Here is a 26,771-nt window from a genome sequence, read left to right as displayed (position 1 = left end):
CCTGTGCACGAGTTTTACACGCAGTAGCACAATCCAACCGATTGAGGACGAGCGCGAGTCTGTTTGCCTTCCCAGCCGAACATAAACCCGGGATGATGGTGTTATTCCGGAATGGCGAACGCTCGCGCGTTGGGATTACACCACCAATAAAGACCGACAGAGCACACATTTTTGGGAAGCAGTGAGAGGACATCAACGCTGACCGTGCATACACCGAGAGACGGACGCGAGAGACGCGGATTCAAGAGCCTGCGGATCAAATGAATGTCTCTGGCCGCCAAACGAGCGTGTGCGAGTCGCCGAGACACGGACAATAATTGCGCCGCGAAAAGAGGACGTTCCGAGGCGGCTTTGTCGCGCCACGCGTGCAGAAGATCGCGAGCGGAACGCGCGGCTCGCCAGTGTTCTACCGCGCGCGCGTGAAGGTGAACGGCCGTCGGAGCCGCGCTCTGCGTGCGGCGCTTGTCCGGTACGCGGCGGCGGGGATGCGCGCCGTGCGGGCCTCGCGTGCACTGGACCGGCGGATTGTCTCGCTGAAAGCACGGGATCGTGTGTGTTTGCGCGTCGCACGGTATTGTTCAGTGAGTGCGTTGAGCGTCAGATGGTGCATGCATGCTGTCACCTCTGGGAACCTTGCTGCTGATTAATCATTTCTATGCACTTTATTTGCGTCCTATCACTGTGTGTTGAGTAGCTGCTCAGCCTTTCTGCTCCTCTTGCATTGCACTGAACTCAGTAGCTCTAAAATACTAGCAGCATCTGACTGTAAATCACCTCGAGTCCCAAAAACACAGCAGTGAAGCCCCAGGATCGCACTCGGACTGATCGAATGGTTTTAAAGCGATCCTAAAGTGGGACGATGACTCAGTCCACAGGAATCTCTTTACTGAAGCTCCAGAGATTAAACAGAAGTGTGGTGTATTGATCCTGCATGCTCCCCTGAGAGAGTCTAGCTCTTATGAAGCTAACAAACACTACGAAGTGACCTTCACTCGGTGTATGTGCACATTAGGAGCTTGTTTATTAAATGGGACGATGCTGGTGAGGAGGATCACTGTGTTTCCCCGAAAGGAACTTTGACCCTTACAGAACTGAAAGGACTAAACTCATCTCGAGGAGTGGGAAGAGGAAATAATACTCACTCCACACTAATGACATGATCTCAGACTGACAGAGAAAACACTAGACTAGTAATCAGACAAACCTGACAGCCATGAGTGTTCGACAGCCGACCTCCACGCTGGATAGGTGAGGCTTTCTGACAACGACCTTTAGACGCACACCGATTCCCCGATAGAACGTAAACATCTCGGAGACGTCTATTTGACGTCTGCGTTACATCTTCAAGACGTATTTTGTAGAGTGTTTGCTCATCTGCAATACGTCTACAGCACGTTTCCTATCAGCTGTCAAATAGACGTTTAGAAGATGTCTTTAAGATGTTTATGAGCTAGAATGCATGTAAAACTGACATCTTAAAGACGTCTACACCGCAGATCTTGCAGATGCATGTGTTTGTGTGTATTGTCTGTGATACCTGACTTTAGTCTATTCCACAATGCAGAATCACTTAAAAACAACTGTTTTCAGTTACCATGCTTTATTTCCCGCTAGCCACACAATTTATTTGTTTAGCTAGTGAAATTAGGGCTGTACTGAGTGTGTAGTATCCAGCTGATCACGTGACATCAACATGACGTCCCTCGCGAAAAATAATAAGATACATCAGAAAAAAGTTCTTGGTAGAGCAGTGCCACATTCAGCGATTTTAGCATAAATCCCAGTATAATAAAGAGAGAAATATTAAGATTTGGAACATTTTAAATAAGGAGAATTTTACCAAGTTTATGATTAAGTTTTAGGATGGTTCTCGCGAAACTATATTTTCTGCCATTTTTGTTTTCAAGATAAATGAATATATACAATTTTTGAAAATGGAGGGAAAAAATATAATTTTGTTTATAGTTTTATGCATGTGTAAGTAAAAAGTCAAGCTGCAGTGCCAAAAAAGACCACACGGTCTACCAATACTAGTCACCTTAACCTGACTATATACGGATTCATTCAGAATTATTAAAGAGATTAAAAGACAAAAAAAAAAGTAATTATAAACATTCAGAATTTGTTGAATGTGGTGACAGAACAAACAATATCGACTGATTTGTGTTTTTCAGTGCCGATTATTACAGATCAAGTAGACTGATAACCGATATATATTCTGTAAAAATACAATTAATGTCAAAAGTAAGAGTAACAAATGCTCTGACAAACTTTTTTTTAAATCATTATCAGCAATTTGATTTTGAAAATGACCAATAACCATAAAAAGCTTAATATCGGTGCCGATAATCGGTCGACCTTTGTTGAGAACGATTGAGAAAAAAAGTCACCAGATTTGCATATACCTTATATTTGAGTATAAATGTGAGATTATCACTGTTATTGAGCCTCTAGACTCTATTTCCCAGACTTTACTGTAGATTTTAGCCGATAGAAGAGGACACACAGGTAAAATCACTGTTTACAGTGAAAACACCAGCTAAATTCAAGGCTTTGTGGGCTTGCAAGGGTAACATTAAGTTCAGACGGTTACTGCCTCCTCAGATCACTGTCTCGTGTCCTCTGTCTAACAATACAGGTTTTTCCATTCGTCCAGTGTGCCTTCGTTTCCTCGTTGCTATTTTTACCGTCTCAGTGCATCAGTTTGTGTCACAACTGTGTGTTTTGTGTTTAACTGATGAGTCGCTCTGGAGAAGATCACCCATCAGAAGATGCTCTTCGTTAATGTCCACTTGTCTTGTGTGTGTGTATTTCTGTTTGGTTCTGTCTCAAGATCTTTTGTTTCTCTTTCCCACTGACTTGTTTTTCCTGTGCATCCACTTCCTGTTTGTGTCATGTGACTGCAGGGCAGCCATTAAGAAACAAACACACCTGCCCAGGTATGACGAGTCAAAGTCAAGCCCAACACAAGACATCTGTCAGTCATTAACACAGGTTTCCGCTGGAGTAGTAGTGATGATGATGTTTAACTGTTGAGTTTTGAGCTGTCAATCACACGAGCCTCTTCCACTATGTGCTTATTTGGGAGGAGTTACACGAGCTCTGAACTCTCTCACACGTCTTTCACTTTCTCACTCAGTTTTACAGTCCACCTCATGTTGAGTATTTGCTCTTTCTTTGTATTTCTCGCTCTTTTTCTTCCATCTGTCTCACTGTAATGTCTTCCTTCTCTCTTTCACGCTTCCTTTTAGTCCTTTTGCTGCTTGGTGAGTTTTCCGGTTTATTTTCATGCTATAATTAGTGGCAGAACAGGATGAAGTTTGTAGATTATGTATGTTTTTTGTTTTGTTTATTTGTTTCTTAGTTTTTCCAGTTGTGTAATAGCGGTTTAATTAATACTGTATGTGTAAAATGCATTTTTTTTGTCGCTCGATATTTTAGTTCCCTATTGAAAACACAATATTGGTCAACCACTGTTTTCTAATGCCAGCACTGATGTGAAACTCTGGAACATGTCTGAAATCCTTTTACTTTTTGTTCAGTCTGGTTAAATTCAACTACTTTCAGTTTTATTTTGCATCATGCATCAATTATGTTGCATGCATCATTCCCTACTTTGTATTTTTTCTGGTTCTCTCTCCTTATCTCCTGCTCCCTGCTCTCCTAGTTATCTATTTCTCGTCTCATTGATTTTAACATGTGGTTGTCTCAGGTTGAGCAGTTTGACGTTGGGAGACTCGGAGCGCAGGTCTTCTCCCGGCCAGCAGAGGGAGACACTGTCTGATCTCCCCTCGGACAGCGCAGGTGAAGCACAGCTCTCGTATGCAACTGACCACGATCACATGACTTGTTGTTATTGAAAGGTCCTCTGTTTTTGGTTCATAGGGACGGGTTTAGTCCAAAGATGTGTGGTTGTGCAGAGGGACAATCTGGGGTTTGGCTTCACCGTGTGTGGCGAGAGAATCAAACTAGTGCAGAATGTCCGGCCAGGTAATTAATACCTGTAGTAAAGCCCGAGGGTAACACACCTGTAAATGATAAACCGCTTCCAGAAACAAACCTAATGTCTTTGTCCTCACAGGTGGAGCGGCGGTCAAGGCTGGAGTCCAGGAAGGAGACCGAATTATTAAGGTACGCTTTTCCATCGTAAAACAAAAGTGATTGTAATTGAATTAATAGCTAATCTCTTATTTGTCATCTCTGTTTGCGTTTCAGGTCAATGGTTCTTTGGTTTCGTCGATGTCTCATCAGGAAGTGGTGAAAATGATCAAATGTGAGTCTGGCAGCTGTGTGTTTAGTTTGTTGTAGTTGTGAGGAGTGTCTTCACTGACGTTTGTTCTCGTCCTCGGACAGCTGGGACGTATGTGGCGTTGACTCTTCAGGGCCCGCCTCCTTCAGCCGCGTCCATCCCGCTTCAGCCACTCCCCACTGACCCCTTGCCCAATCACAGGACTGCTCCTGGCGAAGCTCCGCCTCCTCCACCAACTCCGCCCACAGGAAGCAGCACCCCGACTCAGAGAATCACAGGACCCAAACCCTTACAGGTGCGCCATGTTTTGAAGCTGTTATTGACTATATTATAGTATTATTGGCGTCCAATCTGCCTTATGGAGTATTACCAGTCAGTATTAAACGCAAATAGACTCAAGAACTGCTCTGAGAGTCATTTCATCTTTACTCGCACACAAACTTAAAGGTCTTCTACAACCCGCCAAAATAAAAGTTCGGATTTACTTGAAGAAATTATGACAGAAATATATTATTATTCTACAGCAGAATGTGTTTAAAGTAATAATACATTATTTTTGAAGAAGCATCACACACAATTGTTGTAGCTCTGATTGTTAAAATTTTATTTGATTTGAAGTTTTTATTCATTAACGCACAGAATCCAGATAAAAATAAAACCGACAGCACATGATTTGAGAAATTATTGACACCTTTTATTATTAACATTGTTTCACTACAGTTTTGATATATGATTCAATTGTTAAAGTAAAAAAAAAAAAAACTGAACATAATTATTAAAACTGAATTGAATTAAACCCTTAATATAGATACGAAAAAAATAGAAAAAATAAAAACTTAGTATTAAATAGGAGTATAGAATTGTTGTATTGTTCAAATGAAAATTGTTAATTTTATATGAATTGCGTTGCATTAAACCATTAAAATATAATTTTTAATATTTGTATTTTAATATTTTTATTGTTAATTTCTATGAATCTAAACCATTAGGCATTCATGTTGATTATTAAAACATTAATTAAAATGGAAACTAAAAATAAATATATAACAAGTATAACAAGCAACACAGATTTTGTCAGGGAAAACTATAATTAAAATATAAACTATTTAAAACACATTTCATAGGGCACTACTATTGTTCAAATTGTGGTTATATTGTTAAAGTTTTATGATTTAATTGATTATCTACATTTAAGTAAAGGGGACGTAACACACAGTTTCTGCCAATCTCATGTTAATCTTGAGTTATACTCTTAACAGTGTAAATAAGTCAGAATGCATGATGGAAAACAGTGCATTTCTGAAATATAAAGCAGGGTTTTTTTATTGATTAGTGAAGTCCTTCATCATTCAGATGTGTCTCTCCTGTTGTCAGGACCCTGAGGTGCAGAAACACGCCACAGAAATCCTGCGCAGGATGCTGGAGCAGGAGGAGGCAGAGCTGCAGGTATCAGTGATGCAGGACCAGCTCTTCTCAGGTGTGTTCAGACACTTCATTAATGATGTTCACCGCTCTCTCTCTGTCTGTGCAGAACCTCCTGGAGGAGCACTCCCGAAACCCCTCGTCTTCACTAGAGGAGCGGATCGAAAGAGCCAGACGAAGAGCCAGTCAAGTCCGGGTGAAGATCCAGCAGGATGTGGTACGAGTGCTGCTCGATATAATCTAACTCACTCAGCCTCACATCGTCTAAGATGGAGACATGTGCACCAGTAGTTGCATCTGTGTCCTTTCTGTGGTGCTTTCTGATGTGATCAGGTCCTCTCATAGTCGATCAGTCGTTTCCACACACACAGCGTTCATCTGAAATGTCTTCTCTGTTTCAGGACGGCACTCGATCAGAAGCGGTCGCTAGCTATCTCACAGCTGGAGAAGGTCACTATACATTCATTAACTCGTGTGTGAAGAGCTGAGGAGATCTTTATGATCGGTCCGTGCTCGTGATGTAATGCTGGTGTGATTTCTCTCTTTGAGCAGGTCGGTTATCAGTGGACTCCAGCGAAGGAGACCTCGAGGTGAGCTACGTTCTTATATTCTCAAATGCTAGTATTGTGATTGTACTGTTGTTCTGTAAAATAAGACAATAATAATAATTACAACCGCTCTGTTGATGCATTTATTATAAAGTTCACACAGTGTTCAAATCAGGATTTTTAAACCGTTTTGAAAGAAGTCTCTTCTGCTCAGGAAGACTGCTTTTATTTGTACAGTAGAAGAAAGTCTGACGGCCAACACATATTATTTGTGTGTAAACTGTTGTATTATAATAGATGTTTTATTTTTCCTTTGGAAAGCAAGACAAAACGGTGAAAAGCACATTTTGGCTATTTAATTTATTCAGTTGTGACCCTGGAGCGTAAAATCAGTCTGAAGTCACTTGGGTATATTTGTAGCAATAGATTAAAAAAAAATTATTGATTTTTCTTTTATGCCAAAAATCATTGGGATTTTAAGTAAAGAGCATGTTCTATGAAGATATTTTGTGATTTTTTTTTTTTTCTACCATAAATATATAAAAAAATTCTAAAAACACAGCATTGCTTAAGAATTAATTTGGATTTAATATTTATAGATTTATTTTTTTTTCACCCTCAGATTCCAGATTGTCAAATATTTGGATCTCAGCCAAATATAGTCTTATCCTAATAAAACATACGTCAGTGGAAAGCTTGCTTATGAACTCAGTATTGAAAAATTGAAATTTAACACTGGTTTTGTGGTCCACTGTGAAAAAGGAAAAAAAAAGGAAAGGAAAAATACATGGAGAAAAAAACTCCAAACCGTGTTTTGTATTCAGCTTTCGACCCAGTGTTTAATTTTGTTCGGCCTCAGCCAAGAGTTTCTCTGTCGGAGCATCCCTAGTTCACCGTTCACTTTAGGAAGCTCCTCTCATCAGATTCCTCTGAGTGATTTAACGGTCTCATGTGTGTCTGTGTTCAGGCGTGTGAGAGCCCCTTCTCGTCCCCCTCCACCTTCAGGATCCGCCGGCAGGGGTCCGACACGCTCCCCTCAGACTCGGTAAGACCCTCAGAGGATCCCTGTAGCGCTCGCCTGTGCTCTGTGTTCAGCCTGAAGTCTGAGTGTCCTGTGTCCCGTCAGGGAGGGAAGAGCCAGATCATCGGCCCGGAGGAAGAGGAGGAGGAGGAGGATGGGTACTCCATCAATGAGGTCAGACCGTTCACTGTTATCACTGTCTCCCAGAGCTAGGGGTTTATTAGATGAAAGAATTCAAATAAATTAGGGATTTAAACTAGAAACATTTGAGTAAATAGTTTACCTGTAAGCATACAGATATGTTCTCAAATTCTTAAAATATTTGTGTAATATATAAATTAAATAATATGTATTTTAGTAATTGATATATTTTAGTGTCATCAGTTGTTTTCTCTCAAATAAATATTTTACACATTCATATGCATTTCATTTTTGAGAAACGGTGTTAAATATCTCGGCAAGTGAAGTTGAGCGATGCTTATCTGTTGAGATTGTCTTTTTATAACCAAGACCCTCTTATTTTATTGGACATTATTTGGATATGCACAATTATGCAAAGCGTAGTCATCAGAGTTTCATATGCGTGTTAAATGCATGCATTAAAGACAATCTGGGCTGAGTCTAGAATAGCACACTACTCTTACTGTTTCTGCCACATCTTTAGTGTGCTGTTCCTAATTCAGTGTTTAAATCGACCTTTGGGGTTATAGCACATAGAGCACAAAGCTAGAGATCGATAAACAAGCTTCTGATGAAGTATTATAGACAACAATGTTATTGTGCTCCACAGCGCCACACAGTGCATTTAGTTATAACTGACTTTGTGTGCTCAGGATTTTTCATGGATCCTCAGCATTTACTGACAGCAAAGCAACACATTTAATTCGAAAAGTGTCTTTATTTTTTAAATAATAATTACCGATCGAATCTTCGAGTGTTTGTGCGCACTCCTGATATTATTCCACGTGAAGCCAGAGACCGTGGAGTAGATGAGATGGTGTCTGTAACTCTTCCTCACTGTTCATGACAGACGGACGGGCCGTTTCAGGACATCGAGCTGCTGAAGAGTCGTCCGGCTCACATGACGGTCTTCATGAGATACGTGTTCAATCAACTACTGGATCCAAACCCTCTGGTCAGCCCTGCTTTCTCATATGATACAGGGGTGTAACGTTCAGTGTGCATGTGTACCGAACAAATACATCGATGCTTTAACCACTGCACGAGCAGAACTTCACTGGAAACTTCCAGTTTTACAATTAAGCTATTAACCCCTTGAAGCCGTGGTTTACAGTGAATATATAACAGCTAGGGGTTATTGTCAGGCACGAAGGGAAGCTGTTATAAATTCACTGTAAACAACAGCTTCTAGGGGATTATTGCTTTTCTAAAATGGTTATTCCATATACGTAGTAAAGTTTCACAAAATAAAACCCGGTTAATAAAGTGTAATGCTATTAATAAGAACAGTATTCTTCCGCCAAACAATGTAGTTCCTCAGAAACAGGTGTTGTTCTGACAAATGGTTGCCAAGCAACACACAGAAGTAAACAAAGATGTTTGTTTGAAGAGTAACAGTTTGGAACTTGGCTCAACCAATCAGAATCAAGGACGGAACTCTGTTTAAAAAATTGTTACTTTCGATAAGAAACAAAGTGTCATCTTTCAAATTATGTAATTTTTTCAGGAAATTCAAAACCTAAATGATTGTTTTTGATGTGTCCACAGATCGCTTTATAAACGCCTCAGTTTGCGATCATGCATCACTCTTTACTACTAGTTATAACACAGAATAAACATGAATGAACGTATCATCCTCAAAATCGCTCAGAGTTTGAACTGTGAAAAGACGGCAATAAAGCAGTGACGTAAAAATAGTCATAAATAGCAGTTTAATTTAAATTTGGTCTCTGTGGTTAATTGTAACGTTATAATAATGTAAAGGGCTACTGTAAGCCGAGGTGGATTTTTATCCCCAAGAAAAGTTTAATTGCAATTAAATTAATTTAAAGAGAGCAGTTTGTTCAGTACACCAGTTTAACTCCTTAACTCTCACCCCCCTTTTTGAAACATAAACGTGAAAGTGCGCTATTTAAAGTTATATTGTTATAATTCATGAACGCTTTTGAATACAAAGTTGGTCTCTTTCTAAACAAAACAATCATCAGATTATTTCAAAAGTGAATCATTAAAAAAAAATGAAAGTATAAAATAAGTTATAGAAGATTAAATTTACTGTAAAGAAAATGTACTGTTTTAACTTTATATAAAATAAATATTTACAAAATCGTTTTTTAATCCACATTTGCTATAAAGTGTTTCAAGTTTGAAGTGTTTGAAGTTAATGTCTAAATATGATGACGTTCCTATGCAATTTAGTTTAGGTGTTATACAAAACTTGGCCACCAGGTGACACCCAAATTCCTTTGAATTTTTTTTTGGATGCATTTTTCTGCCACAAATGTTTCAATTTCTCTCTCAATATTACTTCTATCACAAAATGAACCACTAAATATGAAATCTTGAGACTCATACCTTTCCAATGATATGTATTTTGTCAAGATTATGTTCAGTACACCAGTTTAATATAAAAAAAAAGCCTTTTCACCTCTCCTTCTGTACCGAACCATGATGAAAACCGAGGTACCCTCATGTTTGTGTACGTTACACCCCTAATCTGAAATCTTAAAGGCCAGTTCAGTGAGCATCAGTGTCTGCCTGAGCACAGATGTGTGTGTGACGTGTGTGTTTGTGTCGATGCAGCTCTTTTATCTGTCTGTGGAGGCGTATCTGGGCTCGAGTCCTAAAGACGCCCGATCGCTCGCCCCTCAGATCTGCTCACACTTCCTGGACCCCGATGCGGTGAGTGTCTGATGTACAGTCGACCGGCGCTGCGTCTCTCACCGAGCTCTCTGTGTGACTGTGATCTGTGATTCGTTTCAGCCTGTGAAGATCAAAGTCCGGGAGGAGATCCTGACAGACATAGGTGAGCTCTCGTGACCAGAAACCCCGTCTGGAGCGGCTGATGGGCCGGTGTTTAACCGTGTGTGGTGTTTGTTCTGGTGTAGAGGGTCGTCTGCACGCTCAGGAGGACATCAGAGGACCTCTGTCTGAGCTCCAGCAGCAGGTGCTTCCAGACATTCAGGAGCAGCTCCAGGACTACAGGTGCGCCTCCAGATTCACCGCAGTATTCACAGAGGAGCAGGTTATCTGACACCGCTCAGGTGGATTCAATTCATGGTGTTTTTTCTTTTTTTTACAAAATTTGTTTTACGACGGATTATTAATTAAATGTGAAATTGAAATATAACACTATAATAATACACTAATATAGCACTTGCTCTTTTGTTGGTTCTGATTGTCTCTATTGTCATCATTTGGATAAAAGCGTCTGCTAAATGACAAAATTTTAATATAATGTTAATGTAAATAACACAACTAAATGTACATTGTAAAACAAGCCCCAAATCAAATAAATAACACAAGTAAATTAAATCTCTTCATATAAACAAACTAAGGCTTCGTCTGAGCTCTTTCCATCTAAAACAAAAAAAAAAGGCAACCTCTGCAAATCATGATCCGAACAAAGATGCTGCTGCATGCAACATGAGCAGTTATTAATCTAAATCACCGAAAGCAGAATGATTTGACTTCAGCTGTGTGAAACTATACATTAGAAACATCTGCATGGAAACAGACACAGCAGATTGACTCTCTGCCAGCAGGTGGAGCTTAAAACCTTTCCCTGGTTTCTGTACTCATCAACTTTACTATGCATTATACCGAGGTAAGATGAAACTATTAAATACCATCTGAACTCTTCTAAAGACTCAGACACACATTCGTATAAACTCCTACCTCTAACTGAATCGTGATTCGTTTAGCATCTCAACTGATTTTAATCATCACATATTTGATGTGACTCTCAACCGTCTCTCAGTTAATCGTTACACCCCTAATACTCAGTTCTGCTGCTGGAGCCCTTCTCGTAGTTCACACACACACTCTCACACACACACACACACACTGATGTCTGATGTCTGTGTGCTGCAGGAATAAGCAGACGATGGGGCTGGGCTCTCTGTTTGGGGAGGGTGACCTGCAGCAGTTAGATGGAGACCCAGTGAAGGAGCGGACGGTGGTGGACAGACAGGTGCTGGCGCTCTGGGACATCCTGTGAGTGGAGAACACCTGCACACACACACACACACACACACACACACACGGTGTCTCTCTAATGTGTGATGCATCAGTGCACCTGAGACTGAGGACACAACTTACTGGCTTTATTATATTACAGCAGAAGTCTGCTTCAGATTACTTTCTTCTTTTGGAAAAAAAATATTAATAGCATTTTAGTATTTCTGTTGTTTTCATTCTTCTTATTAATCAGTTTTTATTATTATTATTATTAATATTACTAAAATGAATAACACTTTCAATAATACATTTATTTATTAGTTTAGATTTTTAAAAGTTGATAGTAACAACATTTTTAGTTAATACATTTCTTTAAAGGTATTATTATGTTAAAGGTATTATTTTCTTAATTGTATAATTATTATTATTATATTTTTATTAAATACTCAAGTTTTATAATACAACTAAACAGTAGTAGTACAACACTGATAATAGTAGTAATAGTTATTATTCATTTATATATATATATATATATATATATATATATATATATATATATATATATATATATATATATATATATATATATATATATATATATGTATGTATCACTATTGTAGTGATAGTTTTTTACTAAGAATATTTTTATTATCAATGGTTTAATTTTAAAAATTTTATTACTATTACTAATTACTAATTTTACTATTAAGGTTTCTAAGTTAGAATGGGTTTCATTAAGAAAAAAAAAATTGTGCTTTAAAGTTCAGCTCTGGATCCTCATGTTAAAGTGAAATCCTCTTAAATACTTCAGATAATATTTGAAAACACTTCTTGTCAGGGAAAGTGAAGAGAAAAGGCACACACTATACCCTGTCTGGTTAATATGCTGTAAAACCAAGGGGAGAATCTACCATAAACCAGCAGCACGGGTTATAAAGCCGTCAGGTGACCGAAATAAACTGAAAGTGAGCTAGCATGAGATACAAAGGTCCCGGGACACGCCTGGACGCGGAGCAGTCACATGACCCACAGACGGGTCACATGACCGCTGTACACACAGCATGAGGCGTCCGTCACGGGACCCTGTCTCTCTTCAGGTGTGTGTCTGAGTAAATCCAGTCGTCTAACAGCAGCTTCCTCTCGTTCCAGCTCCAAACATGAGGAGGACCGAAGGTATGAGCTTCAATCCTGCGCTAGCGCTGATTTCTGTGATTATATGAGATTAGATGAGGATGCTGACCGTTGTTCTGCTGTCAGCTCTCCGCTAGCGTCTGCGGTTCATCTCTACCTCAGACACTCGGGCATTAAACTCAGAGACTCCAAAGTGTTCCCCGGCTTGATGTCCGAGAAGGAAAAGTGGCTCCCGTTCTTTCCTAAAGCGAAGAAGGTAATGTGTGGTGTGCAGTGATCGGACCAGCTCTGGGTCTGACTGGATCCTCACGGTGCTCTTCACGTGTCACACACAGCTGAGCAGCGCCAGACGAGAGAAGGACGGAGACGACAAGAAGCGCAATCCCATCCTGAAGTACATCGGCAAACCCAGAAGCACGTCCCAGTCCAGTAAACACACACACACACCCAGCACGTGTTTGAGTCGTTCAGTGTTTATTTAGTTTTCTTTATTTTAGTGTGAAACGCTGTTGTTTGTATCATTTTCTGTTCATATTTCTCATGGTTTGTTTATGTCTCCAGCGTTCCATGTTCCTTTGTCCCCGGCTGAAGGTACACCTCCTCCACTTTTACATCTTCATTTGTTTTGTTTTTTCATTTCAGTTATATATTAATATATTTTTTATTATATATATAATGATATGAGTTTATGCTTGAAACAAGAACAAATGTGTCAATAAGATCTTGAAGTGTTTTGAGGCCATTGATAGGTTTTTGTTCTTGTTTAAAACTCATTTTATTTTCATCAGTTTCTCAGACAAGACGTCATTTTACTTCTTTTTTTCCTTTTTTTGCTCGTTTCATTTATTCAAGGACACACAGTAGTAAATATTCACAACATTGATGGTACACAATACAAAAGTGTTGTGTTGTACACAATTGGAGCAGGAATATTAATGACTGACTGTTTGTGTCCACAGTTCGTCCTGGCAGCGTGAGAAACATCATTCAGCAGTTTGAGAATAACTCCGACTCGGTTGAAGAAGGGGACAGTGAGGGACAGACCCTGTCCTCCAGCAGTTTTGGAGAGGACAGCATGGACAGGTCACAACACAGTTACACGTCATCCAGGACGTCCAGCTTTAATGAGTTGATGCTGATTGGTTTATTCTCCTCCTCAGTCCGACCATATCGGTGCGATTGGCTCGCAGCGAGTCTCTGAAGGCTCAGGGGGAGGGGCGTCGACGAGGAGGCGGGGCGGGGGCGGAGTCTGTCCCTCGTTCTCGTAGTGATGTGGATATGGAGGATGTGGAGGAGAGGGAGGGGCCTGGACTGAGGCTGTTACATCACAGCGCTTCGTCTTCAGCCTCCAGCAGCTCGGCACGGTACACACACACACACGGGACACAAATAGACACTCAGTTAAAATAATGTCTAAATATCGGCCGATATATCGGTCGACCACTATTTACATTATCGATTTTTATGGATTAGTTGTTGCAGCCCTAGCAACATTCAATAAATAAATCCATTAAATGAAATGACATTTTCTTCTGTGTTGAGTTTCTAACTTTATTAGTGTTCTTTCAGATCGCTGGAGAACCCGACGCCGCCGTACACACCTCGCTCTCAGCGCAGGTGAGGTTTATCTTCCCTCGCTCTGCTCTGGTCTGCTCTCGCTCTGGTCTGCTCTGTCTCGTGCGTCTCACTCTCTCTCTCTCTCTCTCTCCGTCCTCAGGATGCTGGACGCTCCGGTGGCTCTGTTACCGGACGCTCCGGCTCTGGACGAGGACGTGGTTGACTCACACAACTGGCAGGAGACGGTGGACCCACACGTCCTGGCGTCTCTCAGCTCACGGGAGATCGACCGACAGGCCGTCATCTACGGTACACACTTACACAGACACACACTGAAGTCAGGTCTCGTCACACACGCTTAACTGAGCAAAGACAGGACACTGGGAAACCTGTTTGAAAACAGTCATTTTGTGGTACAGAAACAACTCGCTTCTATTTAAACATCTGCTTTAAAAGAAACATTTATTAAATAAATATTTCCCGTTCAGTTCAACTTTACAGCATCTGTGACACGACATCAGTCACTGCAGCTCATTTTAAGACACTTATAATGGGAGATATTACACTAATCACTGATTTAAAGTACAGAAACAATACGTAAACTCTTCATTAAAGGGTTAGTTCACCGAGAAATGGAATATGTATTTAAGCAAATGTATGCATTTTTATAAGAAGAAAATAAACATTCAAATACTTGAATCTAGTTAGTGTTCACTGTTGTAAACGAAGCAGTTTAAGACTAGGTTGGTGTTGTGAGATGTGTTAGGGAGGCCAGCAGGGGGCAGGATTGTGAAGAGCTTTATAATATCACATCAACTATCAACAGTTTAATACACTGACTGTGTCTGTCACACGCTGGACATCTTTAATAAGTGATATTAAATCTCAGTGCATGACTTCCTCCAAGTAATAACCAGCTCAGGGTGAAGCATGAACAGTGTAATACGAGAGAGTTTCATCAGATCCGTCAGGCGTCTGTGTCTCTGTAATGATCAGTGTTTCTCCTCGGGACGGAGAAATGAGCTTCAAGACAATCCCAGACACGCTGGAGATGTTTCGTTTGTTTTAAGATGATACGTCTGTGAAAACTAATACAGTGATTTCAGATAGCCTCGAGCCTCAGACTTCAGTGCGTTTATGGGTTAAATGGAAGAACATGAACAATTTTAAGAAGTTGTAACCCAAATCTCAGGATGTTTTGAGACACACGTGAGAAGATCTGAGGAGATTACGCTGTCAGAGCCTCGTCAGGTTCGGTGTGTTTTATGTGGAGAATAGTTAAACCTCTTCAACTGTAGCTCGAGGTTTGAGCAGGTTCTGGTGATGTTGTAGCAGATGAAGCGATCAGAGTGTGTGTGTGTGTGTGTGTGTAGCTCAGGTGTTTAACTCTCTGTTCTTCAGAGCTGTACACCACGGAGGCGTCTCACCTGCGGACGCTCAGGGTCCTGGACCAGGTGTTTTATCAGAAGATGCAGAGCGTCCTCAGTCCTGAAGAGCTGTCCTGCATCTTCCTGAACCTGCGGCACGTCTACGAGCTCCACGGTCAGTGCTGGTCAAACACTCAGACACTGGGATCCTTTACTGTTGTGTTTGCGCTGACTGCTGTATATTTAGTCTTGTAAGACACATGTATGCATGCGTGTAGATGTAATACTCCAGGTCTGATGATGTTTCTCTATCCCAGCGAGCTTATGTGAGGCCATGAAGAAGCGCAGGGAATCGCCGGTCGTTCAGGGCATCGGAGACATCATGCTGGCCAGAGTGAGTGCCTCGCTCCTCTTGTCTTAGAGGAGTTTGAGGAAAAGTTCATCAAAAATCTGCTCTCTCTTGGGCCATCCAAGATGTCTGTTTCTTCATCCGGTTTGGAGAAATGTAGCACTGCATCAGTGTCTCATCAATGGATGCTCAGCAGTGAATGGGTGCCGTCAGAATGAGAGTCTGATAACAGCTGATAAAACATCACTGTAATCCACAGCTCTCCAGTCCATCAGTTAATGCATTCAGAAGAAAAAAGCTGCAACAGATCCGTTATTAAAGAGTTTTTAACCTTCAACTGCTGCTTCCATCATCCATAATAACGCTGCCTCTCTTGAAAAGTCATTCTGCCTGGATCAGGAGAGAAATCTGCACAGATCAAGCCACGTTTACAAGCTAACACAGATGAAGGACTATTATACTGTAGGAAGCATTATTATTAATTATGGACTATAATACTTATATATATGGACTTTCAACTCATTTGATGTTAAACACACCTCAATTATGGATTTGTTTCTCATAAACATGCAGTTTTTCATTTCACAAGGTGTTAACTGATGGAGTGGTGTGGATTATTGTGATGTGTTTATCAGCTGTTTGGACTCTCGTTCTGACGGCACCCATTCACTGCAGAGCATCCTGAGCAAGTGATGCAATGCTACACTTCTCCAAATCTGATGCAGAAACAAACTCGTCCTAATCTTAGATGGCTTGAGGGAGAGGAAACTGTCAGAAATGTTTATTTTGGGGTGAGCTGTTCCTTCAAAAGTGATGGTTTTGTGTGTGTGTGTGTGTGTGTGTGTGCAGCTGGAGGGCGAGGCTGGAGATCAGTTCGAGGAGCAGGTGTCTCATCTGTGCAGTCAGCAGAGTCAAGCGCTGGAGCTCATCAAGAGCAAACAGCGAAAAGACCCTCGCTTCGCTCACCTCATACAGGTAAGACCTGCTCCAGGGCCCTGTGGTGCATCTCCAGTCGCCCGTGACTCATATGTGTGTGTGTGTGTGTGTGTGTGTGTGTGTGTGTGTGTAGGAGTGTGAGGCCAGTCCTCACTGTCGCAGGTTACAGCTGAAGGATCTGCTGGTGGCTGAGATGCAGCGCTTGACTAAATACCCTCTTCTGCTGGACAACATCATCAAACACAGCGAGCGTGAGTCCACACACACACACACACACGTCAGGATCATGAGAACGACTGGCGCTAACCCTCCTCTGTGTGTTATATCTGTGTGCAGCGTCGTCTCCGGACCTGCCGCTGCTCCAGAGAGCTCAGGCCCGGTGTCGTGGTATACTGCAGGCGGTCAATGAGGTGGTCAGAGAGACGGAGCACCGGCATCGGCTCGGACAGTACCAGCGCAGGCTGGACCTGACGCCTCTGGAGCGGCTGGCCAATCCCCTCGCAGCACAGTTCAAGGTGAGAGCCGTCCCCGTCCCATCATCATCACTCACAGTCTCAGCGATGTTCATGCTGTCGCTTCTCTCTCAGAGCCTGGATCTCACCACGAAGAGGATGATCCACGAGGGGTCGCTCACCTGGAGGGTCAGCAAGGACAAGGCCATCGGTACAGATGTGTGACGCACACAGACACAGCAGAACAGAAACAAAGTGCAACTAACTCAAAATCACCATAAGATGCATTACTCCATATAGGAGCTTTTGCTACAATCAATAAATGCACATTTATCTAAAGGCAGTTCCTTTCCTATGTTGACTTGAAGATGTGCAGTTTATATATAAAAATATATTATTCAATCATGCTGTGTCGCAATAGCAAAATATATATCACACAAATACATATACATAAATATACTTATACATTATATATTTGTGTGTGTATGTGTATATACACACACACACACACAATATATTACTTGATTTGCTCACTTTTTATTATTTAAATAAGAATACAAATTGCACATTACATGCCTGATTATTATATTCTTATTTAAAAATATATTAAATTATATTTTATTATATTAAAATATTTTAACTTTTAAATTAAGTCATTTGATTAAATATATTATTTGTTATATTAAATATTAATACATTTTATTTAAATATTTTCTTTTCAATGTAACATTTTAAATATGATTATTAAATTTAATAATATATATTATATTTTTTCGTTTTCATTAGTGTAGGCAATGCTTTAGTAATTTTGTTGTGTTGTATTTTTTATTAGTAGGTTTATGTGTTTTGTTAATTTTTATTAAGCAAATCTATTTATTAGAAGTTCGATATTTATTGATAAAATCTGTTTTAGATTGAATTATTTTAGTAAATCAAGTGTTGCCTTAGGAAAGCTAAAATAAGTTGTTTTTCATTTTATATTTTGAGTTAATGTTTATTTTTTATTTAAGGAAAGTGTTTAATGGTTTGAGTGAAGTGTAAAAGCACATATCTGAGCTCAGAGCTTGTAGACGTGAGATAACGTGTGTGTGATGTTTGGGCCGTCCCAGAGGTGCAGGCGCTGCTGCTCTCAGATCTGCTGGTGCTCCTTCAGAGGGGTGCAGACGAGCGCCTCGTCCTGCGCTGTCCGTCACGCTCGCTGGGCGGAGCTCCAGACCTCAAGATCCCTTTCTGCCCAATCCTGCGCCTCGACTCCGCCCTCGTCCGATTGGTTGCCACCGGTGAGAGTGGAAGCTTCACGAGCTGCTTCATGTTTTACACTCACTGAGTGTACTTTAATAAGGATGTATTGAGAAGATTCTGTGTTACTTAAAAGTATTTGATGAACTCATTTCCGTCTTGCAGACAATAAAGCTCTGTACGTGATCAGCACCTCTGAGAGTCAGATCTATGAGCTGGTGGCCGGGACGTCGTCAGAGAAGAACACGTGAGTCTCCGCTCGGCCCTCATTGGCTGCTCGTGTGATTGACAGGATGGCAGCCAATCAGGGAGCTTTATTTATTCCCTCATGTTTCCTCACAGTTGGAAAGATCTGCTGGAGAAGACGATCGCTGCTGCCAGTCTAGGAGCAGGATCGAGCAAACAAGGATCGCCAGCGCCGTACGTCACATCTGCACACAAACACTGACATACAGCCGTATCATCACTAGATCTGATGAACTCACGTCTGCTCTGTTTCAGGTCCTCAGGTGTGCGCTCATCTGACAATGCTTTAGGTGAGAGCAGTGTGTGAACTGTGTGTTGTAACTGCCAAAATCAGGAAATCAAAAATAATGACAGCATATATACCATTCAAATTTTTGCTATAGAGGATGATTAAATGGATCAAATGGTCATTATAAAGCAATACGTTTCAAATGCAATGCATCACCGTTTTTTCACAGAAATGAGAATCAGTGCGTTTTCAACACTGATGATGATCAGAAATGTTTGGTGGGCAGTAAATCAGTATATTATGATGATTTCTGTATATCATGTGAATCTGAAGACTTTGTTCAACCGATATATCGGCCGATATTTGTCATTTTTCAAATAACTGCATCGGCTGATAACTTTTTCTGCTTGGGCGAAGTGTTGAAGGTGGGACTTTTATTTTGACGGCGCTGAGAGTGGAGGTGCCAGACACTTTCGAACAGTAGTACATAATGCAATTTCATACATTCAGTAAAAACAAACAATTCTACGTGTGCAAAACTGCTGAAATGAACAGTTACTGTGTAAAATAATCTTATTCATTCTAAAGGCTGAAGATTTTAGACATAAGTGATTTTCTTGGAAAGTGCACATTAATCTGAAGGTTTTTTATAATACTTCATGCATTAAATTGCACAACTAAGCTCAGACGTTTCCTGTGCTGTTTGATGTAAAATGCACCAGAAGTTCATGACATGATTTCCCCCGTGTCTCTCAGATGTGCTGGAGTCGTCCGTGTCTCTGGAGCAGGACTCTGTCAGTGATGATGAAGCCGCTCTCACACCGACAGACGGATCGGACACACACCATCATCAGGATGGAGACGGGTCCCCCCGAACCAAAGCTGCTGTAGCCGAAGCTGCTCTCCAGGACGGTGAGCCATTCTGTTCGCTTCGGAGATGAGAGTACATTTAATTGTCAAATTTAATGATACAAGAAAGTCTTAATTATAATTTCAGGAGGTCTTACATTTGAGGACAGGAAGATGAAAAATTTTACGGCTTAATGTGTGATTTCATGAAATAAACATGAGTGCTGCACATTTCAAAGTCAGGGAAAACCACTGTATTCACAATGTCTGCTGTTCCAAATGCGCCACCTGCTGGTAGAAAATGCACTTGCCTTTTCAGTTTTTGTTCAGACAAATTTGAAAATCAATGTTTTTTAATTAATATAATAATTTATACTTTTATTAATTTTCTTATAAATGGTTTAAAGGCTGAAATGTTAAGTTTATTTTATAAAACCTGTAGATTGAAAACTTGTATCTGAACTATAAATCATGCTTTACAGCTAAATATGTTACTATACACTGCCCTACCCCACTCATATGGTAGTGATTTTATTTGTGCAGGTCTTAAAAAGTATTAAATATGAAACTCTGGGAGATTAATCTGAAATTAAGGGTGAACCCTGAATCAAATCTTTTCATCTAAAGCCATTTTTTGTCTGAAGGAAACATTTACAAAAGTTTCTAAATGGCTCTTTTTATGCTGTTTCAACTTGTTTCTCGCCATGAAAAGAGCCAAGAAAGCTGGACCCAAACACCTGTTATGAAGTAAAACAAATTAAAATAATAAATGTTGAAACTATTATAAATATGTATTTTTGTTAACTGAAATAGCTTATTTTACTTAAGGTACATATTAAATCGACAAACTTAATCACTGATTAGAATTCATAAAATTGACTAAAACCTATTTAAAAAAATACAAAAAAAATTGAAATAATAAATAGTGTATAGATAATACTGGAATAACTCTGAAAGCACTTAATGAGAGGAATAGACAATTTCTGTCCAATCAGAAGTCAGTACCAACTATTTTGCTCATATAGCTGATAAAACAAAACACAACACAGTTCAGCTCTTCAATATCTTGTTTACTGGCAACTTACAATGTTTTTCTTGTTTTCTCAGTGGAAACCCTCCGGCAGCTGATCTTCCGAGATCTTGAGGATGGGTGGAGTCAGGATTCAGATGACACGCCCACTAATGAGACAGCCAATGAAAGGAGTCCTTTGACCGACGGAGTGGGGGTGGAGTTCTCTGATCCCGCCCCCAGTGAGAGGCCCAGCCAATGGGGGGAGGAGTCTGTAGAAGCTCCGCCTGTAGAGGTGCCGCAGTCGCCCATTAAGGTGGTGAGGAAAGGTAAACACTCAGCACCATATTACATGATAATCATAGTTAATACTACAGTGATTAAAATCACATTTATCATCCAGTGTTTAGATTTAAAGGCATAGTTCACCCAAAAATTTTAATTACCCCATGATTTACTCACCCTCAAGCCATCCTAGGTGTGTATGACATTTCTCTTTCAGACAAATCCACTAGGAGTTTTATATATATAAAAAAAAAAATGCCCTGGCTCTTCCAAGCTACATTATGGCAGTGAATGGGTGTTATTTTTCAGTAGTCTGAAAGATGTCAAATGAAACGCATCCATTATTAGTATAAGGACCTCACACAGCTCCGGTTTGTTTACAGGAGCGAACGAAAACCAGTCTCCTCTTGGCTTAAATCAAAATCCTTCAACATTTTTCTTTACAAATCTTCGTTTTTTTTATACTTCTCGTACGACAGCTAGCGGAAGCTAGATTACTTAAACTATGTATGGATGCGCTTTATTTGATGTCTTTTGGACGATTGAAATATAACACCCATTCACTTCCATTATAAAGTTCGGAAGAGCCAGAGTGTTTTTTTAATATAACTCCTATTTGATTTGTCTGAAAGAAGAAAATCGTACACACCTAGGATGGCCTGAGGGTGAGTTAATCATGGGGAGATTTTTATTTTTAGGTGAACTGTCCCTTTAGATCTTCATTTCAGCTTTATTTTGAATAATGAAAATGTTTTTGATTTCTCTCTCTCTATTTTCAGAGAATTGAAGCGTTTGTCTCTTCTCTCCTCTGTCTCTGTCTGTCTCTCTGCATGTGCTCAGATCTCACTGTGATGAAGCTTATTTGATTTAACACGCTTCTCTCTCTCTCTCTCTCTCTCTCTGCTACTTCTCCACAACACACACACACTCTCTCTCTCTCTCTCTCTCTCTCTGCTACTTCTCCACAACACACAACTTCTCTCTCTCTCTCTCTCTCTCTCTGCTACTTCTCCAAAACACACACTTTCTCTCTGTCTCTCTCTCTCTCTCTCTCTCTCTCTCTCTCTCTCTCTCTCTGCTACTTCTCCACAACACACACTTTCTATCTGTCTCTCTCTCTCTCTGCTACTTCTCCACAACACACACTTTCTCTCTCTCTCTCTCTCTCTCTCTCTCTCTCTCTCTATCTCTCTCTCGTGTACTGCTGCTGTGGTTTCTTGTATTTGTCTGTTTCTAACTACACGCACACCTCTTTCTGCACTCCACTCTCTCTCTCACACACACAAACACACACACACACACGTCCTCTCGCTGTCTTTCACACACAGTTGTGGGTGCGGGCTGTTCTCTTCCTGATGACATCACCGATGATGTCACTGCTGGCCAGTCCTCTCGGGACGGAGGTGGGGCTAATGTTTATCATGTTATACCGCTGACAGATGCATTCTGGGCCGGTTTCCTGCAAACAATTGTGACTGGTCTCTAACTTCGTGGCTTGTTTTCAGTCTCGGCCGACTGTGAAATATAATCCGGGATGAGGTTTGGTTTCAGTTTTGGAAACCGGTCCTGAATGATCTGGATGCAGTCTCTCTCTCTCTCTCTCTCTCTCTGCTGTTTTTCTTTTTGTGAGATCTTTGCAATGAGATGTGTATAAAGAATCATTTTTATAAACTTATTTTTAATTAATTTTATTATTTTGTTGGTTTTTACTAGTAGTTGACTAATATGTTTTTCATACATTGTATGTAATATATTATAGGTCTGGGCGATATGACCCCCCCCCCCCCCCCCCCCAAAAAAAATCATATCTTTACACTTTTGGTATTTGTATAAAATTTTTGTATAAAAAATAAAGTAAATAAACAAAAGAGCACGAGTTAATTATTATATTTTGATTACCCCATTACTGCTATCATAAAATACACTTACCACTGTACTAGGTTTGGAATTCATGATACGATTATTGTCTGTTTGTTCAAAATTATTATTATTTTTATTTGCTAAGTAGTAGAAATTGCTGCAGCTTTCATTCTTTTTCTTTTTATTATCGGTTTTCATTTTTTATATTTTAATTTTAATTGTAGTAATTTTGTTTATTTTCAATTTTTTATTAGTTTAATCATTCTATTTATACTTTTATTAGTTTCCATATTCAGGTTTAGTACTTTAAATTTATCTGATTTTCATTTATTTCAAGTTTTCATCTTACATTTATATCTATATTGTTTATTTATTTTCAGCTTTATTTTAAATATTTTTTTTGTCATTTTAGTATTTTAGGCTTAGATGAAAAGTACTATTTAGTAATTTTACTTAAAAATAACATTATTTTAAGTTAATTGGCCAGGCAACATTTCAAATTTTCTTTAACTTTTCAGCTAATATTTAGATAAAATTGTATGCATTTCTATCAGTATTTATTTATTTTTCTCCACTTTATTCCATTTTGATGTCTTTGTACGTTTGTGTTTTAAGTGTTTTGTTAGCGATAACACAGTGCTGTTGCTGTGCTGCTTCCAGGAAACATGTTTTATCTGGTCATGCCCAGAGAGGCGTCCAGCGGTCTCACAGACGAGAGCAGCACAGACGAGCTCAAAGACTCGGACGCGTCTCACAGCATCCATCAGACTCAGGACACGTCCTTCATCAGCGAGGAAGAGGAGCAGGAGACGCCCTGTCTCTCTCCAGCTGACCAATCACTGACCGAGACCCTGAGTCACAGGGACAGACCCGGCCAATCACCACCGAGCCTCCAGCGTCATGTGATCAGAAACGTGGACGAGATCTTCAGCACCATGGAGGAGCTGATGAGGAAACTGCAGCACCTGCGGGTAACACACACACACACACACACACACACACAGTACGGTCCTTCTGTTGTCTGCTGGTTATTATTAGGTTCGGTGTGTTTCTATATCTGTATCTGTGTATCTGATGTCGCAGGACATTGAAGCAGATCACTATAAACTCCTGAAGAAGTTAAGAAAGCCCCTTCCTGTGGATAAAATGTCCAGTGATTTTGTCTACAAGTCTCCCACAGCGGCCCGAATGCCGTCACTGGACCGCGGAGCTGGAGATGGTGAGGAGAACAGCCTCAAAACGGATGTTTAAAGGCCTTTTCACACTAAACGTCAATTTTTCCCCCATGTAGCATTCAATCCATTGTACAAAGAGTGCACGTCTGACTTATAGAAACTAAATCCACTTCAGGTCACAATTGGACATTAATACAAGCACTCTTCCAATTTATTTTTCAGGATTCTTTGCTGAATGAAAATTAAAAAAGAACAGCATTTATTTAAAATAAAGTCTTTTCTATCACTTCTTAACAATTTTACACATCCTTGCTAAATAAGTTTTCATTTCTTTCAAAAAAGTGAAATTTTTCTTTTACTGAACCCAAACTTTTGAACGGCAGTGTATATGGTTTAATTTTAATTTAATTTTTAACATTTTTTATTCAAAGAATCCTGAAAAAAAGTATCAGAGCGTCCAAATAAATATTAAGCAGCACAACAGTTTCAACACTGATAATAAATCAGCATATTATTATGATTTCTGGAGATCATGTGACACTGAAGACTGGAGGAATGAATCTGAAAATACAGATTTGCATCACAGATATAAATACAATTTTAATGTATGTTAAATTAGAAAAACGTTATTTTACATTATAATAATATTTTACAATATTGTTAAAAATCGTTGTGATCCCGAACTTTAGAAAAAATCTGATGAAAAATGCATTGTTGAAGTGTGAGTTCGCAGAACACGATCAAGTGTTTCGCACTGTGTGAATCAGCCTTAAGAGTTAAGTGCAGTATTTAACGCACTTCAGCATGTTTAAGTCAATTTCTCAGAGCAGAAAATGTTCATAAAGTTTGTTATATTTAATATTTCTGTGTTGTTCGTTCAGGTAAAGAGGGCGTCTCGACAGAACCAGCTCAGCCCGAAATCCAGTCCACTGGTTTCTGATGGTTTACACTGGACCTGAGAGAGGACTTTCATCTCGCACACACAGACTCACACAAACACACACTCCGCACTCTATGATGTAGCCCCTTCCCAGCATGCCTTGCGCCTGGAAGCTCCGTCCAGGCTAAATTATGTGTTGTTTGTGTCAATAAGAAATTCGTGTCTGGGGACGGACGACACTTCGGCCAGCGCTGAGAAAAGAAAGGACGAAAAAGAAAGTGAGGATTGTAGTAGCGCATTCGAGAGAGAGAATGAGATGTTATTGACGAAGAACGTGATCGTGAAGAGATGCGCGAAGAACAGGAAAAATGCAAGTGGAAAGTGAACTATCGCGGCTGAAGACATGACTCTGTTCTACGAAGGAAACCGAGCACTTTACCTGCTGTTCGTCTGTTCCTCGTCAGGAAACTCGTGAATCCAAACGGGCGACGTGTCTGCCGCGTATATCGCGAGTCGCGTCTGTTTACGGATAAACTGCGTTGACAAATTCAGGTTCTTTTGCACTGGGACCCCTGTGGAAATACACATGGGTGGGAGGAATAAGGACGTCTCATGAAATCCCTGTTCGTTCGTTAATATCGTAGCTTGTATTTCATCGCGTAACACTATGCGAAGAAAAAAAAGGAAGGAAAACTAAAAAAGATGAAGGTTTTATTTTGAAGATTTGTGCTCCAATATCAAACGAACGTACGTTTGTTCGGTTTCTACTCACAGTTTAACACTATCGCACAGTTCGTAACTGGAATCCTGTTTGTATCGTAACAGAAAAAAAGGGGCGTGTCTGGGAATTCTGACATCATGTCATGTGACCTGCAAGCTGACACATTTGTATTACGTGTAAATACTGTGAACTCTTGTCGCTCTTCGTTTGCGGTAGTTCATTCGTAGCTCAACGGGTGCTTGAAATACAAATGAAGGGATCGGGAACTCTAATAAAATAAAACATAAAAATGACGCGACTTTGCGTTTGAAACACAAGCGTCTTTATAAGTATATAACTTGTACACCTAACCTGCCAAAGGAGGATTGTTACCTCACCTCCTTTTAAAGTTTGTTAATTTTTCTTATTTTTTATTTTAATTGTTTTTGCGAGTTTATGTGTGAGTGCAGAACATGTTTAACGCGGATTGAATTCGGCGGTGATTGCTTGTACCGATAACTACTGTTAACTCAGGTGGAGAAATGTTAGACGTGATTTCTCTCGTTAGCTTTAACTCTTCCCATCGTGACTGGTTCCCCGTTTCATTCCTTCATCGTTCTACATTAATTCATGCGGCTCGACGATTTGTACGCTGCACAACGAAGAAACCCATACTCGTGCGAACTACTGAACGTAAAGGTTTGTTTTTATTTTATTGACATTGACTCATGTAATATAGTTGACTGCCTGTTTTATATGTTCATTTTCTGTAAAGCTCTAGTCATTTCTTTAATTTTATTTTTTTGTAGATACGACAAACGAAAAGATGTGTAAATTATTTTCTCTTCCTCTTTTTAAATATGGCGCGATTGTTGGATGCACAGAAGGAAAATGGAAACCCATGTTAAAACTCATTTGTTTTGTGGAATTAAAAATGGAAAAAAAAAAATTAATTGTGCAGTGTGTTTTTGGTGGTGAATTTTAAGAGGTTTCTAGTATTCAAAACCTGTCCGGACCGATTTTCTTCTCACATTCCAGTAATTTTATCTCTTAATAGGGAATGAAAGGCTGCTTTGGAATTTGATATAGCTTTTGAAAACAGATTGAAAGCATGAAAATTGATATCT

At 39.9% G+C, this 26,771-nt stretch overlaps 1 protein-coding gene across 11 annotated transcripts; it reads left to right on the top strand.

The window, feature by feature from the left end:
* Positions 1-38: 38 nt before the first annotated feature.
* Positions 39-26,482, top strand: arhgef11 (Rho guanine nucleotide exchange factor (GEF) 11). 11 transcript variants are annotated; one of them, XM_026262025.1, is made up of 43 exons: positions 40-1,248; positions 2,907-2,939; positions 3,252-3,266; positions 3,713-3,804; positions 3,886-3,990; positions 4,082-4,131; positions 4,216-4,273; positions 4,354-4,544; positions 5,624-5,695; positions 5,781-5,888; positions 6,073-6,121; positions 6,224-6,261; positions 7,187-7,264; positions 7,346-7,414; positions 8,271-8,375; positions 10,004-10,102; positions 10,184-10,226; positions 10,309-10,405; positions 11,294-11,416; positions 12,530-12,553; positions 12,638-12,767; positions 12,847-12,925; positions 13,073-13,102; positions 13,471-13,594; positions 13,672-13,875; positions 14,081-14,128; positions 14,229-14,377; positions 15,470-15,610; positions 15,753-15,829; positions 16,634-16,759; positions 16,854-16,971; positions 17,057-17,235; positions 17,308-17,383; positions 18,282-18,452; positions 18,577-18,658; positions 18,754-18,831; positions 18,913-18,947; positions 19,643-19,798; positions 20,843-21,073; positions 22,358-22,432; positions 23,550-23,860; positions 23,973-24,135; positions 24,946-26,482. In XM_026262025.1, exons 1-43 carry the CDS (start codon positions 1,214-1,216, stop codon positions 25,002-25,004), a joined length of 4,326 nt encoding a protein of 1,441 aa, XP_026117810.1. In that variant the 5' UTR covers positions 40-1,213; the 3' UTR covers positions 25,005-26,482. The 11 variants fall into 11 exon arrangements, with proteins under 11 accessions (XP_026117817.1, XP_026117818.1, XP_026117810.1 ...); XM_026262024.1 differs by having other exon boundaries at positions 12,847-12,940; XM_026262026.1 differs by having other exon boundaries at positions 41-1,248; positions 12,847-12,940; positions 23,973-24,108.
* The last annotated feature ends 289 nt before the right edge of the window (positions 26,483-26,771 follow it).

Source organism: Carassius auratus, unplaced genomic scaffold (assembly GCF_003368295.1).
Source record: "Carassius auratus strain Wakin unplaced genomic scaffold, ASM336829v1 scaf_tig00216014, whole genome shotgun sequence".
Lineage (NCBI taxonomy): Eukaryota > Metazoa > Chordata > Actinopteri > Cypriniformes > Cyprinidae > Carassius > Carassius auratus.
The sequence above is the reverse complement of the archived record's forward strand: the minus strand, read 5'-3'. Positions and strand labels throughout refer to the sequence as shown.

What these genes read in the sequence shown, in the direction of transcription:
- arhgef11 (XM_026262024.1), top strand. Translation starts at nt 1,214, where the DNA reads ATGAGTGTTCGACAGCCGACCTCCACGCTGGATAG. An exon ending in ACTTCCTGGACCCCGATGCG is followed by an intron (nt 10,103 to 10,183) that starts GTGAGTGTCTGA and finishes GATTCGTTTCAG; the next exon opens with CCTGTGAAGATCAAAGTCCG. An exon ending in GGAAACTGCAGCACCTGCGG is followed by an intron (nt 23,861 to 23,972) that starts GTAACACACACA and finishes CTGATGTCGCAG; the next exon opens with GACATTGAAGCAGATCACTA.